The sequence below is a fragment of the Plectropomus leopardus genome, chromosome 3 (assembly GCF_008729295.1).
Source record: "Plectropomus leopardus isolate mb chromosome 3, YSFRI_Pleo_2.0, whole genome shotgun sequence".
NCBI classification, from domain to species: Eukaryota; Metazoa; Chordata; class Actinopteri; order Perciformes; family Serranidae; genus Plectropomus; species Plectropomus leopardus.
In genome coordinates, this window is record NC_056465.1 from 9,955,823 (window position 1) to 9,979,338 (window position 23,516).

The 23,516-nt window shown below is 37.8% G+C and overlaps 2 protein-coding genes across 2 annotated transcripts; one reads left to right on the forward strand and one right to left on the reverse strand.

Moving 5' to 3' along the window:
- Window positions 1-2,066: 2,066 nt before the first annotated feature.
- Window positions 2,067-16,774, forward strand: slc25a24 (solute carrier family 25 member 24). Its single transcript, XM_042483890.1, has 10 exons — window positions 2,067-2,539; window positions 5,190-5,316; window positions 5,460-5,547; window positions 8,597-8,708; window positions 11,489-11,647; window positions 11,832-11,984; window positions 13,132-13,239; window positions 13,689-13,856; window positions 13,995-14,145; window positions 15,617-16,774. The coding sequence occupies exons 1-10, from the start codon at window positions 2,363-2,365 to the stop codon at window positions 15,796-15,798; spliced, it is 1,425 nt and encodes a 474-aa protein (XP_042339824.1). The 5' UTR covers window positions 2,067-2,362; the 3' UTR covers window positions 15,799-16,774.
- Window positions 16,775-17,607: 833 nt separating this feature from the next.
- On the reverse strand, window positions 17,608-20,101 carry LOC121941090 (transmembrane protein 69-like). The gene is made up of 3 exons (XM_042483809.1): window positions 20,001-20,101; window positions 18,948-18,992; window positions 17,608-18,837 (listed from the first exon to the last, which is right to left on the reverse strand). The coding sequence occupies exons 2-3, from the start codon at window positions 18,990-18,992 to the stop codon at window positions 18,049-18,051; spliced, it is 834 nt and encodes a 277-aa protein (XP_042339743.1). The 5' UTR covers window positions 20,001-20,101; the 3' UTR covers window positions 17,608-18,048.
- Window positions 20,102-23,516: the final 3,415 nt, after the last annotated feature.

Genomic DNA, 23,516 nt, shown 5'->3' on the forward strand with positions numbered 1-23,516 from the left:
TTGAACTGCTCTTCTCAACTCAGTTTCTTTTGATCTTCAATATTTTTCTTTTTAGGAAAGTCCAGTGAGTGAGCCTGTTATACTGATGCATTGACTCCAGGATGGGTAGTTGCCACCCTGGTCATGGCTAATGAGGATCCAAATAAATAAATAAAAAATACCGGGTTTTCATATTATCATATGCACCATACTCATTCCCACTCTAACCAAAGTTTTCTTATTATACTAGTATTTATATTACTGATATTACATTTGAATTGCACATTTCGTACATATATCTCTGTGTGATAAAATAATGATTTTCACTCATTTTTATATAAAAATATGTTATAAAATAAATAATATACCACAATATATTATCTATTAAAATATTGATTTGTATGTTTCTGTGTGTGTAGCATGGAGGGGTCTGCAACTGCACTGCATTGCGCAATACAGTATTGTATAATGACAGTAAAGCTAAACCTTGAACCTTGAATATTCACACAATAAAACAGAAATATTCAACACATGAGTAAACCTGCACAATTTGGCTTATGCATGTTTAATGATATATTTTTTTAGTTGTTTCATCCAAAAGTTTGCCTAGACCAGGGGTAGGCAACCTGAGGCTCTAGAGCCACACGCGGCTCTTGAGCCCCTATCAAGTGGTGCCTGTGTCTCTGACTAAAAATTATATGGAAATGAATTGCGATTATTTTTTAAAAGTTTTCATTCAATTTTTCAATTGCAAAAACATGTACCCTGTACACAGAATATGAAAATGTATTTCATTAACTAAAATATGCATCATATTTCTGTGGCCTTGGTGCCTTTTCTGCTAAATTTTGTCAAATTTCAAAAATGGTGGGCGGTCCTGGATCAAAAAAGCCTGACTAGCTATGGATTCCAAATCCAAGATAGGAGAAGTCTCAGAGTTAAGTGAAGTTATTAGTGCATAGAGATAATAATAACAGTGCATAGATCTTGGAGTGGATAGATCTTTTAATTTTTACCACCAACACTGCAAAGTTAATGTAACAAAAAATAATAAATAGTGGTAAAACATATTGATGAATGCTCATGTAGACCCATTAATAGTATTGATAGGCTATATTGACTATATGTGTTGTGTTACGTGCGGCTCCAGACAGATTTTTTTGTTTGTTTTGGGCCAGAAATGGCTCTTTTGATAGTAAAGGTTGCTGACCCCTGGCCTAGGCATATTTGGCCATTTTAGGATTCTTTAATTTCTCATTCTGTGGTATGCAATATCTTAAAATTATTATTAAAAACAAAATTTAAGAGATAAATGTGAAACTTTTGAAAGTGGCTGCAAGACATCTATCAACTGCCTTGCTGCCACACTGGAAAAAAAAACAACAACTCATCAGTATCATGTTGTGACTAAAAGGTTTGTTATAATAACGAGATATTTTTCAGTAATAACAAGTTGTTTCTACCCCGTGACAACAAACTTACATTATAGCAACGTACAAGTGAAACTTGTTTTAAGGTGTTTGTATGTAGTAATGAAGTGAAAATATCTTGTTATAACACGAGAATATCGTGTTATAGCGAAAAAATTCTTGTAACAACAAACTTTCCATATGATAACTGATACGCTTTTTTTCTGGCTTGGCATCGATGGGCTTCCATACACAAAACGATGGTCATTAAAAAAAGAAAAGTTTTGGGGACGTTTCGCCTGCAGCAGCTGCCAGATTCTTGTGGGTATGACTCACTGAACTGAATCAGACTATCTCAACATGGAGCCCACTATGAGGGCGAGGATTAGGCTATACCCGGGTATATGAATATCCTTATGAATATGCATTTTCTCGTGCGTGTGTATGGGGCGTGTTACACCGCAAAACCACAAGAGATAAATCAGTTTAAAGAAGCAGAAACTACAAGGACACGAATGAGCAAGGAAACTATTTGAAGTTAAAATAAAGCAGCTTCTCACCCTCATATATGTAAATACACGTTATGAAATATTATTCTCAGTGTTGTTGCTGCTGAAGGGTGTGTCTGTGTAATGTGTGTGTGCGCAATAAAGAGGAGGTCTGCTCAGGCAAACTAAACCCAGTGTCCCCACCCTTCTGCTCTGCGCTGCCAACCTACCTCAAACAGCCTTCTGCAAATTTAAGTTACATTGTGTCCTCTGTAGTTACCGGATTCTTAACGACGCCGACTTATGAGGACTTTTCTACCACCTTTTCTCCGAGCTGCACCGCGGAAATCTTTTTGAAATAACACGGGACGATCCCGCTGCTTCAAACCAGAAGTGCCAGCAGCCACAGGAAGGCTGTGTGTGTTTCCACTGCAGTTTAAATTGCTCAACTGAGTGTTTTTGCGGAGCCACTTCTCATTGTCAACCATGTATCAAGTCGTAAGGAAGCTGTTTTTCACGGACTGCCGGTGTGAAGATGCGCCGAAAATATACGAAGATCTGTTCGCCAAGCTGGACACCAACAAGGATGGAAAAGTGGATGTGTCCGAGCTGAAGGCGGGCCTGGCCGCTATGGGGATCAAGACTGGGAAAGATGCAGCTCAGGTAGGGTGCAGTACACATAAAGGCCTCACATGGAGGAAAAAACTGGCACAAATACTTTATGTAGGAGGTTACTGCATTCCTGAATGAACTGGACAGGCTGCAGTTACTCTGTGGTAACCTTAAGTAACCCCAACAATAACGAACACAGGCCTCGAAGGAAGTCACTGAGGGACTGTTTGTAGTTTTGAGCAGGGAGGAGGTGGTGCAAAAGGGGGGAGCCATGGCATTTTTTAAAAATATATTTTATATATTTTTTATATAGCTTTAAATGTTCGTATATTGTATCAGGTCAAAGTCAAAGTGAACTTAAGTGTCAATTCTGTCATGTGTGATAGACACACAGGCATCAAAAATATGTTTGTCTCCATATCCATGGTGCAAAGAAAAAGTACCAAAAGAAAATAAAGAATTATTTAATTATAAAAATATATATATATTATATATTTATATAGATAATGAAATGGCCTACAAGTACCAAAGACATAGAAAAACATGTGCATAAAGTAAATATGTACCAATAACAGTGCTAAAGATGTACCAGAGATAAAAAAAAAAAAAAAACATTAGAATAAAAAAAAAAATAAAAAATACTTAAAATATTTATTTTAAAGACTTTATGAATTTTTAAAGATTCCTCTGGTGGACTTTGGAAGGATATGAATGATATGATTAATATTTGTAACAACGTCTTTTTAGTAGGTGCTCTGGAGCTTTTTGATTGTACCTTGATCTTCACTCTGGGCTTCCATCCTTGTTTTATCTCCAATTTCACTTCCTCTGAGGATTTTTACTGGTGCAGTTTTTAATGCAGGACTTGCACAGAGGATATAGGGGTATATATACAGGGATATAATGTTGGCCTTATTTGCCTCTCCTTCATCACAACCACTGAGGTGCCCTCGAGCAAGCTGCTCAACCCCAAACAGCTCCAGCATGCCTGCTTCCGCGTATTGCAATAGAACTTTTCTCACAAATAGTAACATATCACCTGGAGCATTAACTGTTGGCTGCTCTAGCAATCTGGTTGCTCTACAGAATTAGAGCAACAGCAGTTTCAGGCTGGTGAAGAGCAGGGAGGGGCGAAGAAAAGCTGCACCAGTGAAAACTGTCTCAAAGTTCAAGCTGTAGGTGCAGGTGAGCTTTTATTGTGGGCTGCGACTTGAAGAGGAAGGACAACCTATGCTAATCAAATAATGTCACATTCCTCACACTCATCAGTGAGTCTGATAAAAGCATGAGTCAGGGGAAAAAACATTAAGAGACATCAGTGCTGTGTGTGGCCAGGTGTCATAAAACAGGAGCTTTCCCCATCTGTGCAATTACGATAATAACGATAATAATAATAATAAATTATTTATGTCTGGATAATGACATGATAAAGACATGACATAGTGATACAATAAAGACTAAACATGCAGCTGCTAGTTGCTTTTTGGTCAGCTTTGACCTCATCAGCATAACAGTTGATCTCCTGAAACTAATTTAACCTTTGAACCTGAAGCAAGCTAGTGCAGTTCCTTTTAAAAACATTAGAAAAAAGGCAACTTGGTATGAAAAGTTGCATAGATTGCAAGAAATAAGTATATTTAGAGAATTATTTTATATTTTTAAGCGAGATAAAAATGTCAAAGGAGAAAAGAGCGTAAAGAGAGAAAAAAAAAAACTACTTTTTTTGTTTAAGCACTTTTTCCAATTTATTTTCTTTGTTGTTGTTGTTTTTTAAAACTTTTATTTTTATTTTTATTTCAGTTGATTTAATATCTTTTTACTAATTTCTTGCTAATTTTTGGGTAATTTCTTCTTTTGTTGCTCAGTGCTTTCTTGACGTGTTTTTAAAGGATAGCAAGTCAATTTGCTCACTTTTAAAAGGGTTGAAATTGGCATTTTTTTTTACATTAGGCTAATTAATTTAGTTAGATTGTCTGATACAGTTGCATTAATTATTTATGCACAGGAACCAGATATTCTGTCTCAAGTGTTTGTACCTATCAACAGGAGGCTTTTTAACATTAGAATATCAAAAAAGAAAAAGAAAATGCATCCACAACTACACACACAACACCAGTAAATCCATACACAAAATACCTCCATAAATACATACACCCACAAATACACACATAAAACACATCCCCACTTTTCCACATGGATTGCCCCTGTGCACAGTGCTTGGATTGCCCTTGACCTTTTAAAAAATTCAGTGGTAACACCGAGGTTCGGATTTTAGTTTATTCCGTGAGGAACTGATCCTGAACTTGCACATTTTTTTCCACAACATCGTTTCACCTTCAGCTCAGCAAGACAACTGAAAGAATTTATCTCTTGATCTGAGACAATCCCTCCAAAAACAAGGGCCCAGATGAACGAAAGTGATCAAATTCAGTGTAAAGTAATAGCACGATATATATAGAATAAAAGGAGGATTATTGCTGCCTTATTCTGCCACCAAACTGGCAGAAGCAGTCAGCTGCTGTATGGAGAGTGTGGAGAGGAGATGGCAGACTTACTAAAAGACAAACAGCCTCTCTTTAACTCTTTAGCGTGATGGCATTGGGTTGCTAATATTTTCTTTTCTTTTCTTTTCTTTTCTTTTCTTTTCTTTTCTTTTCTTTTCTTTTCTTTTCTTTTCTTTTCTTTTCTTTTCTTTTCTTAGAAAATCATTTTCTCTGGAGACAAAGACAAAGACGAGGGGCTCGACTTCAGCGAGTTCACCAAGTATCTAAAAGAACACGAGAAGAAGTTACGACTGACCTTCAAGAGCTTGGACAAAAACAGTGATGGTAAATGTGTGGTGTTATTATTCATCTGGCAAACTTAAGGTTTGTGGATTTAACCAAAAGTTGTTGAAAATGCACCTTAAAGTGTTTGCAGTGATGACTCTTTCGTGTGAGTGACAGGGATTACCATTTTTTACTTTGAACAGGTCGAATAGACTTTATGGAGATAAAGCAGTCTCTGGCTGATCTGGGGCTGGACATCAGCAAAGAAGAGGCAGAGAAGATCCTACAAAGGTATGTCTAATTATTTTGCTGCTGCTTTAATTTAGGACGTTCACTCTGCAGGTCTCATGAAAATATTTAGTTCCTCTTACATGTGGATTCAAACAAAATGCTCATGAAATCAAACTGCATGTGAAAGACGTTAAAGATATGGACCAGTGTGAGGGACTGATAACCAGTTCAGACTGGAACTTGGCTGTGGTCTGACAGCATGTGATAAGGAGCTGCCTGAGTTGGAGAACGTATCCAAACATGTAGGAACAAGATCATTAATGAGAGAGAATTTTCTCATAGGTCTGATCAACAATGATCAACACAGGCTTCCTCTGTCAGTTCAATAATCAGTTTATTTATAAGTACTGTGATTTGGGTGATTTTGGGTTTTATCAACAGCAATTTTAATGATAATAATGTTAGTAATAATAATAGTTTTTATTATTATTATTATTATTATTATTTTATTATTATTGTTGTATTTGTTGTTGTTGTTGTTTTTTTATTATTATTATTATTAAATATATTTTGTAATTTGGAAATATCTACAGTTTTGATTCCTTGCTGGTCATTTGTGCATAATGCTTTGGATTAGCCTACTTGTGTTATTGATGTGCTTTACATTAAAATTTTTCTTTATAATAATTTTAACCACTACTGTTCAAATAGTAGCAAAAAATCATTATATGCTGAACAATATCATATTCATATTGCTGATAGATAAGTTGTGATTAGTTACAGTCAACAATGAATTTTGAAAGAGAATAATTACTGTGTTTTAAGTGCACTTTATAGTTACTTAAATTCTGAAATCCATGACACACTGAAATGAATGAAAAAATCGGTGTTTTTTTTCTTTTTTTTTTTTTTAATCTTTTTAGCAACAGTAGAATAATGCAACTGTATAAAAATAGAATATAAATTGCTGAAAGAAAAACTAAGTACACAAAGTTGTGTGAAGAAGCTCAGTTTGATGCCCGTAAATATATATACATACATACATAAACATATATATATATATATATATATATATATATATATATATATATATATATATATATATTTATACTACTGTATATGTAGAGCGGTGCCAGACTGTAGTTATTTTAGGTGTAATACACAAAGCACTGTTTTTGGTTTCCTGCTTTTGCTCTGGGTTCATAAATGCTGATCGTGCTTATTGATGCTGAAATGATAATATATATTCATTAATGACTGTCATCATTCCACTTTGACAACCAATGGGACATTGCAACATTTTGTGCCTGCACAGGCAGTGGGAACAAAACACAGCTCTGGGACATACATGTGTTGTAACCTGTTGGACATGTGTCATCAGTGTGTATTGGTTAGAATCCCAGTCATACTTGTGTGCACAAAAACTATAAAACAGACATTAAATAGCAACTGTGTGGTAACACTTTATATGCAAACATAAAATCTAGATGTTCTGCAATGGAGAAAATATTATTTTAGCACTAATTAATAAACATGTTTGAAATTAACACTGCACACTCAGTTGGATCCAGTTTACGCTTCATTTAGTTTTTTTTGCTGGGCAGGACAGGCCGCGTGTATGCAGTGAGATCTACAGTATGTTCTGTATTTGCATAAACAAAGAAGCTGTACAGGAGCACACTTGACAGCGAGCTGAAGAAAGAGAAGTTAAGCAGGATGAGCATGACGGTGAATCAGACACAAACATATGTTTGAAAGCCGCAAAGAGTGATTGATGAGTGTGCCAGCCACAAAAGCTGACACAGAGGAAGGAAATGAAGGAAAAGATGAAGAGGAGTGGATTGTGGTGGAGGGGGCACATGGTCTCCTTATTTTTATTAATTTGCTTTAAAGTGTAGAAATTTAAGATCAGAAATGTATCAGTCATGCCATTTGTGTTTGCAGGTTCATACTGAAAATAGACTCAAAGTCAAACCTGTTCTGCTGTTGTAATTGTTGGTGGTTTGGATGACTTCAATCTTCTTGTGACCTATTTCTGTTTGCACGCTTCCACACCTCTCTATCTCTCTCTCTCTGTCTCTCTCTCCGTCTCTCCGTCTCTCTCTATCTCTCTCTCTCTGTCTCTCTCTGTCTCTCTCTCTCCTGTCTCTCCGTCCGTCTCTCCATCTCTCTCTTCTCTCTCTCTGTCTCTCTCTCTGTCTCTCAATTCAATTCAATTTGCTTGATTGACACGAATGTTTGTAAATATTGTTTTACAAACATTCATGCCAATAAAGCAAATGATCCTTCAAATGATGACATAAATAAATACAAGAAACAAATAAAATCAATAATAATATTCAAATCAACAGCAATCCATTCTCTCGCTCTCTCATAGAGAATTAGCACTGTCCCTAATACAATGACCATTTTCTTCGGTGGAGAGCTCGATCAGATCTTATTATGGGAGGTTTACAAGATAAATTTTGACTTTTTATCCTAAAAAAATATATAATGCTAATTATCTTTTTTTTTTTTAATTTTTATTTTCTCCTGTTTTATTTTTGTCCTGATTTAATTACAGTCTGACCAGTTAAAGAATCTGGACTGTTGTTTGTTGGATAAACAAATTGTTAGATGTCACTGTCCATGCTCATTTTGGTCAGGATTCAGTTTTTTCTTTTGTTTTGATTTTTATTTAAAATCATGCCTGGGTGTTTAAGGCACTGTGATCACAAAGTCCCCAATTGGTGCCTAGCTGAAGGTCTTTGTTTCATTTTATCCCACATCTCTCCATCTGTTAGCTCTCTTCTTTACTTTGTCTGATTTTTAAAAAGGCAAATAGGACCATAAATATTTCGATAAACATATAAAAATCTGCTAATTTAGTAAGACAAACCCACATAATTCCTGTAATTGGATAAATGTTTTTATAATCCAACCCTCACTGATGGTGTGTGTACATTTTCTTCTGATTGATGTCCCCAATTGTCTTCCTTCAGCACTAAAATACTAAAAGTCCTTTACGAGCAAATAAGTGGACCCAGTTACTCAAGCCTTAATTGGAACTTAGTTTCCGTATTTAGATGAAAACATGAAAAACTGTCTTCTGTCTGTCCCTGCTGTATAGTATCGATGTGGACGGCACCATGACTTTGGACTGGAATGAATGGAGGGAGCATTTCCTGTTTAACCCAGCCCCCAACCTGCAGGAGATTATCCGCTACTGGAAACACTCCACGGTAAGGGGAGGGCGTGACTCAGTGACCATACTGTCCGAAAGAGCGCGCGAGAGAACAGAGACTTTATTGATGGAGTTATTTTAGTTAAAGAGTGTAATAAATAAAATTCCACTTACAACCAAAAAATAGCGCCAAAAAACAAAAGTGAAAGAGTAAAGATCTGTTGTTGTGGTTTGAAATAATTTTAACTTATGTCAGTGTTTTATTTTGGTTTAATTAGGTTATGAATGGATAGTGCTAGTGAGTGGGTATTAGTTTTGTTTCTGTGTAGGAGACCATAAGCAAGTTGTACAATATTTGCCATCTGGAGTCCTAAATTTAATGCCGAGCCATTTTGCAATCAAACATTCTCACCCATGACCACAGGCATAATTACAACTCAAGAAGCGAATTTCTTTCTTCTTTGCTCTGGTGCCAAGGCCAATCTTAGCAGGCTGATGATGTGCTTAGAAACATTTTTTAACCCTAACCCTAACTTTTTTTTTAAATGAAGAGACACAGGGAACAAAGAGTTAACCATCAGTGTCCTTTGACTAAGAAGGAAAGTTGTGAAAGGGAATTGTGAGCTGGTACTAGATTTGGATGAGGACTTTGGCAGCAGATCAATCCCGAAGCTGTAACAGATGAGACTCATTCATTTCCAGGGAAGAGGTGAGAAAAGGTGGGAGGGAGGTGAAGAAAGATTACTCTTTCTTGGGAAAAGAAGTTGTTTGAAGTGGTGTGAAAAAAACATTTCATTAAGTGTGACAGTTAACTGATTTGGAGCCTTTGGATGCAGTGTAAGAAGCGTCTTTCTTTAAATTTTCTTCATCAGACACAGTATTCACTCTTAAACTTCATGCAGCAAGTTAGACAAAGAATATTCACGTTGTAATTCATATGACATTTCAATTGTAGGTTGCTGGTTGTGTAAAATATACTTTCACTACGGTTGCATGACAGAGTCGCAGCCAGCTCCAGTCAATGGCTAATCTCTGACGTTTGCTGCCACTGTTTACTGGCACAACCTCAGAGGTTAAATAAACCCGCGGCTGCTAAACTAAGGCGGAGATAAGCTAATTTGAGGGGGATTATCTTGTCACTGGGATTGGAACAGAGAGGACGTGAGCCTAGGAGAGGACAGGACAGTAGTGAGATGACGCATTGGTGACACTGATGTGGAGGTTGGTAACTTTTATGGCAGTGAGAGCATCACATTATTTCCAGCATTCACGTTGATGGTTACTTGCCGCTCAGGATTCAGCTTCTTTGCCCTGGATTGGATCTGCAGACCTTGGACATCTGACGGGGACATTTATTAGAATCTTGTAAAGGAGTCTTGAGGAGCAGAGTTTAGGAGGGAGCTTGTACGAGAGTGGGACTTTATTGTGAAACACGTGGTATGGCCATGGCTCTGCTGCATCCTCAGCAGCAGCAACAGAGTAACTGGTTCATCATCGACTTTGAAGAGGATGGGGGGATCTATGAGGTGGAGGTGGACATGGTGGGTTTGTGTATTTAGTGTCTGAGTCCAGGTTGTCTCCTAGTCATGAATGAAAACTTTGTGTCTTCATAGTAAAAATTGATTGTCACCTACATCAGCCAGTTTTTAGCTTTATAACAGATACTGAATTTTTTTAGTGTGTCTGCTCATAAATGGAAAGAAATTGCAGTACAGAAATGACATATTTAAGGAAAGGTTTCCACACTGTAATTTGTCCACTAGAGAGCGCTGACAAGTTTGTTTTTTCAACTGTAAAACGTCTTTTTACATTTCTTTATCTACATCACAATTTCATAATAATCAAAGTTGAGGTTTCCTCATCAGAAATGTATTTTTATGTTATATATCAATGTTTTAAGGTTTATATTGGCTTATATATTGTTTTTGCAATTTTTATATTCTCAAAACTGTCGATTGGCCAGTATTCGGGCATAGAAACAATAACATAAACACTGCAGCTATTGTGATTCTCTCCAATGCAACAACTTATAGGCTAATGTTCCATTTGTGGGACAAAGTAAGTAAGTAAATAAATCTTTATTTTATGTTGCACCTTTAAAAACCCGAGGCCACAATGGGCTGGGCTGTACAAAAAAGAAACAACAATACAAAACATCACACTCGGAGAGAAAAACAAAAGGCACAAAGAAAAGCAATATGCAGTATCAAAACTCGAAATACAGTACAGAAATCACAACATGAAAACACAAAGGTGTTCATTCAATTGGAATATTGAGGATGTAGTTGATGTTGCAGTGGTTACATTTAATTTAGTTTTTGTAAGACATTGTCCCTCCACTCTCTTAGATGTGAAAGAGGTTATAAAATATTTAGGAGAAAATAAAGTACAACTCTGTCGAAAAACTTAATAACCTACAAAATCACCTTGGAATTAAATCACAGTGTCTCACTTAAACAGAAAATTATTTTATTCTGAAACCGGTTTTATAAAGTGTCGTGCGATGATATAATTGCTCTCGCAGCACAGGCCTGCTGTTATATAAGACTCTGGATGAGGACTTGCTGTCTGTGTGGTGCTGCCAGGTAATAAGTTCAAGGCGAATCGGTTAATGGTGCAATTTTGAAGGTGTGATTTAAATAAATGAAGCTCATGTTTTGGCTACAAATAGGTGAATCAGTTGTGATATATTAATGTTTGCGCATAAAATTGCTAATTTAAAGATTTAATCTAATTTAATTTTCTTTTAGCTCCTTGTTAATGAAAAGAAAGTAAACTCAGTTCACACAGTATTTAAAATGTGTCTTGTTGTGATTAATTACATTGTGTTGTGTGAAGGTGCTGGACATAGGTGACAGCCTGTCCATCCCAGATGAGTTCACAGAGGAAGAGAAGACGACGGGTTTGTGGTGGAAGCAGCTGTCAGCGGGGGCCATGGCCGGAGCTGTGTCCCGTACAGGAACCGCCCCACTGGACAGGATGAAGGTGTTCATGCAGGTGTGTCAATTTTTTTATTATTATTATCATGTTCCCTGTGTTGATTTTTTTGGTCACTATAGTGGCAAAAGGGAAATGAATGGTGGTTTGTATTTTATGTAGCTCACATGTTGTCTTGCATTCTCCATGTATTTACTTTTTAAAGGAATGGCTCATGATTGTTCTTTGTTTGTTTCATGTACAGGTGCACTCCACCAAATCCAACAAAATCAGCCTGGTTGGTGGTTTTAAGCAAATGTTAAAAGAGGGAGGCCCAATGTCTCTGTGGAGAGGAAACGGTATCAACGTACTGAAGATTGCCCCAGAGACGGCCATTAAATTTATGGCCTATGAGAAGGTAAACATAAACATGTCAGAAATATTGATGCACTGTATTGTTTTGCCTGCGATAGTCTGGCGAACTGTCCAGGGTGTACCCCGCCTTCCGCCCGATGACAGCTGGGATTGGCTCCAGCCCCCCCGCTACCCTTACGAGGACAAGCGGTTACAGAAAATGACTGACTGACTGACTGTATTGTTTTGCAATATATCACTGTTGATGTAAGCTTTTTAATATCAAAGATTGTAATATTGATGTCTAGCAAAATTTATGATGACACCCTAAGACACAACAGAGGTTGATTACTGACACTATCAATCCTCAATAATTAGAGTTTTCAAGCAACGCTCCCTTGTCACGAGTTTGTCACCAGGGTGTGTAATGGTTATGATACGTATCACGATACATATCATGATACAGAGGTTATGATTCAATATACTGTGATACTGTAAGTAGTTTTAAATATTCTGATATTTTTAAGATCTCATTCTGTCAGTGCACCCTTTATGACTGCCTGCTTCTGTGGCAACCTGTGAAAAATGAAGCCAACATGGAAGTGCCAAAAAAAAAGGAATAGCGGTTGCTATTTTACTGTGTTTTCAGTACATGAAAGATTGCAACATTTTGGAAACTAAACAAAGTGTTTAGACGGCGATATTCAGTTTTCCAGTAATGGTAAAGCCTGTTTTTTACTTGCAAAAATTAGCATTATCACAAGTAGCTGTGAATGCTAACCAAGCTAGCAGCTAGCATTATGGTCATGTCCACTCCTCTCATCCAACTATGGTGACTTTGGCTCCAAAAATTCAAGATGGGGACGGCCAAAACTCCAAACTCAAGGATTCAAAACAGGAGTTCACAAACCAATAAGTGACGTCATGATGGCAACGTCCATTATTTGATACAGTCTATGGTTAAAGGTAGAAATATATGATTTTAGGTCAGAGTAAATAGCTGGAGATAAATTACAACACTGAAGGATCCAGCAGTTGGGGGTTCAAACGCATCACAAAATGAACCGCTGCCAGATCTTTGCATGTAAACTATTACTTAAAAATTGATGCAGTGTTTTTAAGAATTAATACAGTATCACATAACATAATATTGTGATATTTAAGTGTATCAATATTTTCTTACTTCCGTACTTGTCATTGTGTTTTATTAGTATAAGAAGCTGCTGGCCAGTGACCCCGGGAAGATCCAGACCCACGAGAGGTTCATAGCTGGATCTCTGGCTGGAGCCACGGCACAAACTGTTATCTACCCCATGGAGGTGAGCAGAGGAGGAGGGACTTACAGCTGTATCTGTGTTAATATATCTGTGCTCTGTTTATTATCTGGAGAATAAAGAGTGCCATTGCAGTACAGGAAGTGCATTTTCATATAGTTTAGATGACAGTTATTTCCATGGTTAGGTAATTGTTCTCTAATCAAAATTTTTACCTTGAATTAGTCCAAGTCATGCCTCTTTTAGCCAAACTTGAAAATGAAGAGTAAAGTTAAAAGATGTGTGACTTTATGGAAGATAATGTGGATTTCCTTCCTTGATTGTTTTGGCTAAATGATGATGCGTTAGTAATGACATAGACTCTTTCAGATTGAGTCAGACTGATCGCCATGTCCTTATTATTAAGCCTCGGAAGCTGCTGGCTGCTACGAAGTGTCAGTACAAGCACTGTCAGGTACAAAAAAGCCTTAGCGGTAATCACTTTGTCTCTGCAGGTGATGAAAACCCGTCTGACTCTGAGGAAGACAGGACAGTACTCGGGAATGCTTGACTGTGTCAACAAAATCCTGAGGAAGGAGGGAGTGAGAGCATTTTACAAGGGCTACATCCCTAATCTTCTGGGCATCATCCCCTACGCTGGCATAGATCTGGCAGTGTACGAGGTACGTGATCATGAATCATTTTTATAAACAGCAAAGGGTTTACACTTGGTTTGTTCTATTGATGTCACTTTTTGATTTTGAGAAATACAACTTAATACTCCTTTTTCACACACACAAACACTTCCCTATCATCACCAGAGCCTGAAGAACTTATGGTTGTCCCACTACGCCAAAGACTCAGCCAACCCCGGTGTGCTGGTGCTGCTCGGCTGCGGTACTCTATCCAGCACATGTGGACAGCTGGCCAGCTACCCTCTGGCTCTGGTCCGCACCAGGATGCAGGCACAAGGTACTGAAAACCAAACCGCAACATAAAGAATTCTATCAACTTTAAATTTAGCCTTGTTAGCTTTCACCAAGTTCTCCCCATGATGCTATACAGAGAGATTTGCATGAATTGTGGAAAATAATTCCCAAACCTCTCAGAGTTGGTGGATGAGTTTCTTCAAAATTCCAGAAACATAAAAAACATCTAAAGTAACTGAGCAGTGGATGTTGTATCAGAGAAATAACCACTGAAGGGCTGTGCACTACAGTAGCCAAAGTAAAGATTGAGTCAACATGACATTAAACAACATGGGTAGAAGGCAATGAGCAATTTAACAAGACATGGCCCAAAGATCAGTAAGAAATTACCCCCCCAAAAAAAGCTTAAAGAAAATTACTTGAAAAGCAAAAAATGAGTAGTAGATAAGTAAATAATAATAAGTAAATAATAAATAAGAAAATGACACGAAAAAGTGCTGAACTTAAAAATACAAATACAAAAAAATGTTTTTTATCTGTACCATAATTTAAAAAATGTAAGTATGTGTATGATAATGATATATAGTTTTCTAGACATTATTCTGGGGATTTTTAAAAAATTTTCCCACCAAACTAATTTCAAGGTAATTTTCTTCTCACCTTACACTAATTTCTTAGAATTTGTGAAGCTTTTTCTTGCCAAGTTGCATTGCCTCTTCCCCTGTCTTTTTGAAAGAAAAGAAAACAAACTGCTCAGGTTTCAATGGGTTAAGGTACCTTTATAGCATGTTTCAGCTCATGATGTTGGCTATGCGACAACTTTACTGTTTTGGTTCACTCTCACTGATTTAATAGTGTTATTTTTTCACCGCTGCAAGCAGCTGTTCACAGAAAATAAGCTCTGAAAACACTCTGTACACTACCTGCCCAGCACCAAACACTCAAAATCATCAACAAGCTGGTGAACTTTGTTGGTTGCAGGTATTTCCCTCGGAAATTAGCGGACACTAAAAACAAGGCTAGAAGGAGAGCAGATACTTGACTTGACTCAGGTAGATACAAACACAAGTATCCAAGTAATGGGGTACATCCAAAAACTGTGAAAGGCAGCTGCTGGACCACTAAAAGATGGCAATAAAAACATGAAGAAAGGTCACTTTGGCTTATCATTGTCAGGAAGACAGGCTTCTGAGATTGGTAAGTAGGCAAATAGGCATGAGTTGGGACAATTTATTTTTTATGAGTAAGCACCTCAGTAACGTGTGCTCATAATAATTAAAATTCAAAGATAATAGCAATTTAGTACATGATGTACCACGTTATTTAAGGGGAATTTTAAAGTGTTTATGCTGTGAGTACAGTTTGTTTCTGCTGCCCCCAAGTGGCTCAAAATTAATCACTGCAGGTTTAGTCCAAAGACAAATTTTTAGGCCTTGGTGCCAATGACAGACATGGCAGGAGGCATTATGTTTTGCTTGTTCACATTGTTTTTACATCTTTCTTTTTTCCCACAGCTTCTGTCGAGGGCTCGGAGCAGCTGCCCATGACCCAGATTGTAAAGACGGTCCTGCAGAAGGAGGGCTTCTTTGGACTTTACCGTGGCATCCTGCCTAATTTCATGAAGGTCATACCAGCTGTCAGCATCAGCTACGTGGTGTATGAGCACATGAGGTATAACCTGGGTATTCAGAAGTAGGCAGCAGAGTCACGTGTGACTGAATGAGAGTGTTAGGGCAATTTTTCTTATTTCAAACACGTCCCTTCTAACATATTAGGGCACCTGTTGTTAAAAACTTGTTTACCCAAAGGTCACCAAAGTCTCATACTGCAGCAGATGGAGTCATTGTAGAGGAGTTTAAAGAGATTGCAGGGCTTTGTCTGAACTGTTGAGCCATTATTAAAACAAAGAAACAGTTTAGAAAATCCTGCAGTTCTCATACAGGGTTTATAATGACTAATAGACTTCTACAATGATTCTAACTGTATGTAATTTGCCCAACCTTGTTTTAGTTTGTACACATAGATTTAAGTGCACTGTCACTCTCAGGGTTCAGTTCAATCAACCACAGAGGTGAAAATTAAGAATCTGAAAACCAAAAACACTTATAGAGGTTCATTTTGATTTCTAAACATTTTGTTTTGTTTTGGGTGGAAAAGGCGATGTTTTGTATTAGTCATTTTAAGTATGGGTCCTGTTCTTTCACATGTTCATTTAACACTTGACCAAAATGCACATTTTTGTGCTTTTTTTTCTCTTTATCAAAAGTAGACACACCAAAAGTTAAAAATTTACATCTAACATTCATTTACACACACTAGTCCAGCATTTACCAAAATATTGTGTGAGTGGGGATCTGTTTCCCCTTCAAATCTGAGGAAACTTTTGAAGTGCAATACTGTATTTACACTTTGGGGATACACAATGGTATGTTTGAGACAGGTATGTCATTTTTGGAATGGATTTCACCCCATTGTTGTTGGTCTTTTTTTCATATAGGACATCACTATTGCACCTTTTCAGTGGGTTTGGCAAACAGGGGAACAATGTGCCTTATTTTTCTCAGATATCTGTTGACTTCTCCACCCTCTGTTTTTTTTCTTGCCTTTCTTTCCGATATTTGATTCATTAGATGCTGGAGTTTACATGAATAAACATTTGAGTATAAAAATGAGACGTGAGTGCATCTGTTTTCAGTCTGCTATGATTAGAAATGTATTTTAAATGGAATACATTTGATGTTTGTCATATGTGTGGAGCAACATATCAAGGCAAGTTGTGATGTGAAAACCTGTTAAATCTGAAAAGTTTTACTGTAAAACCGGATGTATTCTAAACTGGGTGCAAGCTTTTACTTGAGTGCGTTGTGCGATTTGACCCCTGCAGCTGTAAGTACAGATTACTCCACTTACTACATCTTATGTAATACCCTTTTTCTCACCTGTGTCAATACTTCTGACCCTAGCTGTCTGATCCTGGCCACGTAAGAGGACAGTAACAACAGCTCTGCTAATTTGTAGCATTGCACTAAAGAGCAGACTGAGAGAAAATTGTTTTCCACTTGTCCAGTTCCTGCTCAGTAACTCGAACCATGCTTTTTGATATTTTGATTTTTGAATAAGCACTAAAGGCAAGCAAAAATATTGAACATTTCTTGGTTGTAGCTTTTAAAGCTCACGTGTGTATACCTCTATGAACCAGTCAAGTTGCACTTCCAGTTTGCATCACTGTCTGTCAACACGTGGATGCTTCACTAACATCTTTTCACTATCAGCACAGTTTCAAGGTGGGCACCCAAGATTAGTGTCACATGTTCAGTATCTGAACAAATGTCTCCCCTTCTGCTAAAGAATAATGCCAAATTTGAAGAAATTCCCTCAAGGTGTTCTTGACATTAGGTTCACCACAATGAGACAGACGGACGGCCCAAAAAAACACCTCCGCGCCAAAGCTGCGGATAAAATCAGCTCAAGTCAAAAGAACATAGTGTGTTGAATGGCAAAAGGGTTTATTTGACATTCATTCGGCAAAAACGTCCACATTGTCAGTCTAGTTTATTCAGTTCTTTTGATATATGGCATTTGAAAATTGTCTGAGTTTGGCGACTTAAAAAAACTGATAAAAATGTATTTCATCTTAAAAGAAAGATGCTACATTAACGTACAGAACTTAAACACAGAGGCTTTAAAGTAAGGGCCTGACGGGGAAAATCAGGATTATAATTCCATTGCACCCCTATTATGAGAGGTGCACATAATATTAATTACATTCTGTTCTGCCTTTGCACAGGCCAGCAGTTTCTGGTATATTTAAAATACACAACTTCAGCTGCTTGACTGAGACAGAATAGAGGTGGAAAACTCAACATCAAGAAAAAACTCTTGAAATATGATCACCAAAGTTAAAAAAAACATGGTGGCTTTATAGTTCTACATTTCTTTATGCTATTTAATCTGAGAATAGCTTCTTTTCCGGGTATACTTCATGAACTATGAGAGTACCAACAAGAGAAATAAATGCCACAATGGTCAGGGTGGCGCGCAGGGCTTTGAACCAGCTGGGGTAAGTGGGCAGCAGAGACAGATCATAATGCAGCGAGACTGCTAGTCCCATGATGACCATGGTGGCTGTGGACACAATGTTGTCGCTCATCAGCATGCTCACCCAGGCCAGCAGGGAGGGGACCACACTGTTCGCCAGATTTATCCAGTCAGGTTTAGCTGGGCTGCTCTCAGGAAGAGTGAATCCCCAGCGAGCTCCACCCAGGAAGGAAATGATGGAGGCGCCATAAGCTAACTGAGCGTAGGCCAACTCTGGATAGTAATTCTCCGTCACACCCATGAGCAGAGTGGGGGCAACAAAGGGGAGCAGCCCTGCAAACCCCAAGTACAAGGCGGGTTTGGGACCCTTCCACAAGTCTTTCATGTCATAGCGCAGCAGATCCAGCTCTCTGGGAGCTTCAGGCTGTGGTGGTCGCTTCTTCAGCCGCGCAGCAGAGGAGTGGAAATGACGATTCTTCACTGAAAATGGAGCTGACTGAGTCTGGGTCCTCTGGAGGAGCTCAATCGTCCTGACACAGAGGGTAGCACAATGTTTTACTTGTCCGTCGTCCCTTTGTGAAAATGGCAGCTTTGCTGTTGAGGCCCAGCAGGTCTGCAGGGAGCTGGATCCTCCACCAGAGACCCCGGTCAGGGTGGATGTCCGGCATCTTTGTGGAGGACCTGCCCAATGCCACACCTAAAGAAAAAAGGTGTATTTTAAAATTCATGTTAGTTTTAAAATGCTGAATTGTTAGATATAAAAGCAAAAGAGCTTTTAAAGCAAGGAAATCACAAACGCTCTGTTACCTTCTGGGCTGCAAAGGTGCTTCTTCGAAATAAAACAGAGAGCATCTGATGAAAAGAAAGGAAAGATAAACAGATCAGACAGAGGAAAGATGCAGAGTGAAGTCTAATTGACTCAAAGTTAAAATAATAATTAAAAAAAAGAATTAAAATAAGAATAAAAAAAATAAGATTAAAATGATGTGCTAATGCATGCACAACATGATATAGTTGATGGTAGGGCAAGGCTGTGCCTCATATGCAGAGACACATTTCATGGCAGGTTAAAAATGCAGTTTGAAATGATCTGTAAAAAATTTGAAACCTCCCCTTATTCCCCAAAGTTACCAGATATGATGTAAAGTATGAAAAGGTAACGAGACTGTGTTTTATGGAGAGGTTTACTTTGGCAAACTGTATGTGCACCCTGATAGGACAAGTGTCTTAATCTTGTTGTTATGATGAGAGCTAATAAATGCAATGTATTGTTATCATAAAAATTATTATTAATTACCTTTTTACGGAGAGTGTTTAAGGAAGGAAGTTTTCTACTAGTAACAGTAAATTCTAACAATATCAATTTATCATGAAACAATGTTTGCTTTACGATGAAAAAAAACATGAATGTCTTGGGGTTTTTTTTCCCCAGTAGATCTTTACAGTTTAGTGCAATGAATAATGTGAAGCTCGGTAAGACGTGCGGAAGAATAAAATGACATGAATTATCATGCTTGCGCGCTCCCGCGGCCGGGGGTACACTTCCTGTCAGAAAGTAAATATGGCAACAGCATGACGCCTTACACTTACGAAAAGCGGTCAAACCAGTTCCTCTTTGCTGGGTTAATCTTCCCCTTTCACATTCCTCCCTCAATTGTTCAATTGTTCCGACATTTAAGTGCCTGTGGCAGCTACAAGTATACCGCTCACACCGGTACACAGTCAGAAATGAGAAAAATCAAATGTTGTGTCACATTTCTGGTTAATGTTCGATGAGAAAAGCGACACGGAGTTAACGGCTAAATTAACGTTACACAGACTGTATAAACAATTAAAACCACACGCAGACATGGTAGTTACCTCTGTTTCAGGCTGAAAACATCATCCTTTAAACACTCGTTTATCTTCTTTATTTATCTCATTAATCCCCGGGGTCACCCAGCAGTTGGAAACACGAGTGTACGCCGTATATTTGTTCCGTGTTCGCCAAGAGGCGTCTGAGAGAGAACTATAGTTCCACCAGATTATAATGAGTCTATGAGCAGAACTATCTCCAGAAATGCATATAAATATGATAATACGAAGAAAAAAAAAATGTAAGAAACTTGCACGTGTGAGATACTTGTTTCAAAGTTGAGCGTGTTATTAATTTTTTGTGTTGTTAACGTCACTGAAGAACCTCGGTCATTGATTATTAGGACTGATAAACGAGTGCATCGTTCAGTGTGTGACGTAATGACAATGCAAATTGTCAAACCTGAGGACTATTTAGCTATTAAAGTAAAAAAAAAAAAAAAAAATGAAAAAAGGAGAATATATATATATATATATATATATATGAATACATGTTTAACTACATGAAGACTGTGTCTGTGGTCAGGATTTGACAAATACTGGGGTCATAGATGAATAATTTTCATTTTAATCATTTTAATGTTATTGGTTTTTCCATATTTAATTTTAATGATCTTTTCCACAGGCTTTTACATTATTTATCCTTCATAAATAAACATGACTAAACTATGAGGCAAATAGCCATCTTTGTCAACTTTGTCAGTGATTTCCTTGTAATTAATCTCACAATATGTAGTTCTTCCTCATGAAACTGCTCAAGAAACTACGGACCCAGGAAATAAAGTGTTTTATATTCCAACATAAATAAAACTCAGACAGAGCAATACTGAATCTTTTATTCATTTTGCTGGCGCAAAAGTAAAAACATTCATATGTAGTGAGTCTAAAAATACAGGAATTAAAGTTACCCAGTGCATCAAGTGCATTTTTTTAATGTTCAAAACTCCAAATGGCCAAAACTCTTCAAACAACTAAAGCGCAGCAGAAGAGAACAAAAAAACATTTCTGTTTGAAAAAGAAAAAGAAAAAAAGCTAGTTTCCCAGTAGACTTAATCACATCTCTGGTCATTATTAGCCTCCATTGTGCAAATATTAACTATGCCCTATTATAGCACTTGTGCTTTGATTTGTACATGAACTGATCACCTAAAAATGTTTTCACATGTATCTATGTGAAAAGGCAGTTTGTAAAATAGTGGATACGTTAGCAGTGTGTTAAATTGAGTATAAAGCAGCAAGTTGTCCTTACAGTTTTCCCCCCAAAATTGGCACACTTGGTAAATACACTGTTAACAGGTGTTGATGGTTTCAAAGATAGTGCTTCAAGAATCACTGTAAGTGTTTAAGTATTCAGGAAAAACAGCAAACACAGGTATCCAAATGTGTATAGTGTGGACACGTTTTCCAAACATGAAACCTCATCAATACTAATAATGGGAATTTTTTTTTTTTTTCTTCAAAAAAGTTACACTTCTCACACAACGTAAGTGCAGTAGATAAAAAAAGATATATCGTTTTTAACTGGATGTTTTGTTAATGTTGAGAGGTGACAGATCATGTTATGGTCTTTTATGAAACGTTCCTATGATGTTACATGAGAACAAAGGATAATGTTTTCAAAGTAACATTCAGAACATGTTACTGAGGCCTGAGATTACAGACCTTATTTTGTAATGAAAATGTAATATAATGTTATATGTTAACAAAAACAACAACAGCAAACAAACACAAAAAAAAACAACATTTATAGAGAATTACCCTAACTTTAAAAAGAACGTTCTGGGAACGAAAAGAAAAATGCAGATGAAAACATTTCTAAAACACTGCATTGGTTGCATTGTACCATTTAAAGAATGTTTGTAGAACCAAAACTTGCTTGCCGGGTACCTGTCTTTACATCACCTGCTGATTAGACTGTTAAACCAGATGAGTTTTGGGTGGGTGGTGCTATAGTTCAGAAGGAGTGTAGGACACTGACTCTTTTGTCCTTTCCCGGACAGCTGGGAGGATCAGGTCGCCCAGGTCTATTTGAGTCCCAGAGACCAGCTCTGGATCCAGCAGCGGACCAGTTCCACTGTATTCTTGTAGTTCTGCAGGATAGAAACATCGTCAGCTCTCAGCTCCTCCTCTATAGCTCTGATTGTGCTTGAAAGAGCCTCTGTCGCTCTGTCCAGACCTTCATTCCTCTCCTTCGTCATCCAACACTTTAGCTTCTCCTCTTCCGTCAGTGCAGTTATCCTGGCCTCCTCTTGCTCTTGAGAAAACTGGTGAAGCCTCTTAAACTCATTTTGCATCTCCGTTTGTGATTCATGGACTGTTATTTGTTTTTCTGTTTGATTGCTTGGCTCTTTTACTTGATTACAAAGATTCAGCTTCAGTTTCATGATCTTCAGGGTTTTCTGGAGCACCTCCCGGTGATCCTGTGCAGCTTCATCGATTTGTCTGAATCTGTGGTTTGTGTGTCTTTTTGAATCCCGGCACACAAAGCACACTGGCTGCTGATGGTCCACACAGAAGAGCTTGAATTTTTCAGAGTGCAGGCTGCAGAGATTCTCCCATCCTGCGGAAACTCTCGGAGCTGTCTCCAGCACCGTGGACTCACACAGGTTCTTTAATGCCAGGTTACAAAATGGTTTGCAGTTTGAATCCTTGCCCCTGCAGACTGGACACTCCTGCGGTTTCTTTGTCCACCAATCCTGCAGACAGGCTTCACACAAGCTGTGGCTGCATGACAAGATTACAGGGTGTTTAAAGATGTCATGGCAAACTGGACAGGAGAGGTCCTTCACTGGTAGGTAAGACGTGGACGACATTTGATCCTGAGTGAAGCTAAAGAAACCCCAGGCACTCCGATGAAGACACGGCAAGTTTCTCCTGTGGAATGTTCCCAAAAGCATTAAATTGGTCTCAAAATGTCAGTGTCAGAAAGCCATTGTCTCCTGTTTGTTGTCCTCCAATTGAAATTAAAGGTTTTGTCTGGTCCCGCTCTGTGTCTTCTCTCTCTGAGTTAAAAAGCAGTTGCTCCACCTTGTCCTGTTTTAACAGTTTAACAGACGCTGCAGTTCATTCATTCTGTGGGCGTGTTAGCATCCAAAGCAAGGTGTTGTCTGTCACATGCTGACAAATACAAATACATAGCTCTGTTTGACAATAAACACTTTTACGTGCACGTGTCCTTTATGCAGATTGGGAGTGTGAAACTCCTTTTAACTGGCCACATACAGCCAAGTTTGATCTCAAATTTGCTGGACCAGTAAAACCATTGTAAAATAACTTATAAATAACCTCCAAATGTCTCCCTTTCCTTCACTAAAAATAAGTGAAAGCTTTCATGAATGAAACACAAAATGAAGAGTCTAAAATGCCATAAGAAAAATACAAAAAGGGCAACTTCAACAGTTCAGTTTTTCCATATTCAGTGAGTCTTCTCCTCATGCTTTGTGCGTACTCCTGTGTAATAATGCTGGCATCATCACTCTAAAGTTGATCTATTGAGGAGGCAAGTTCAGTTGTTCCTGGCAT

Coding starts and splice junctions, on each gene's coding strand:
- slc25a24 (XM_042483890.1), top strand. CDS start 2,363: ATGTATCAAGTCGTAAGGAAGCTGTTTTTCACGGACTGCCGGTGTGAA. Junction 5,317..5,459: donor CTTGGACAAAAACAGTGATG/GTAAATGTGTGG, acceptor TACTTTGAACAG/GTCGAATAGACTTTATGGAG. Junction 11,985..13,131: donor AATTTATGGCCTATGAGAAG/GTAAACATAAAC, acceptor GTGTTTTATTAG/TATAAGAAGCTGCTGGCCAG.
- LOC121941090 (XM_042483809.1), bottom strand. CDS start 18,992: ATGCTCTCTGTTTTATTTCGAAGAAGCACCTTTGCAGCCCAGAAG. Junction 18,838..18,947: donor GCACCTTTGCAGCCCAGAAG/GTAACAGAGCGT, acceptor TTTTTTCTTTAG/GTGTGGCATTGGGCAGGTCC.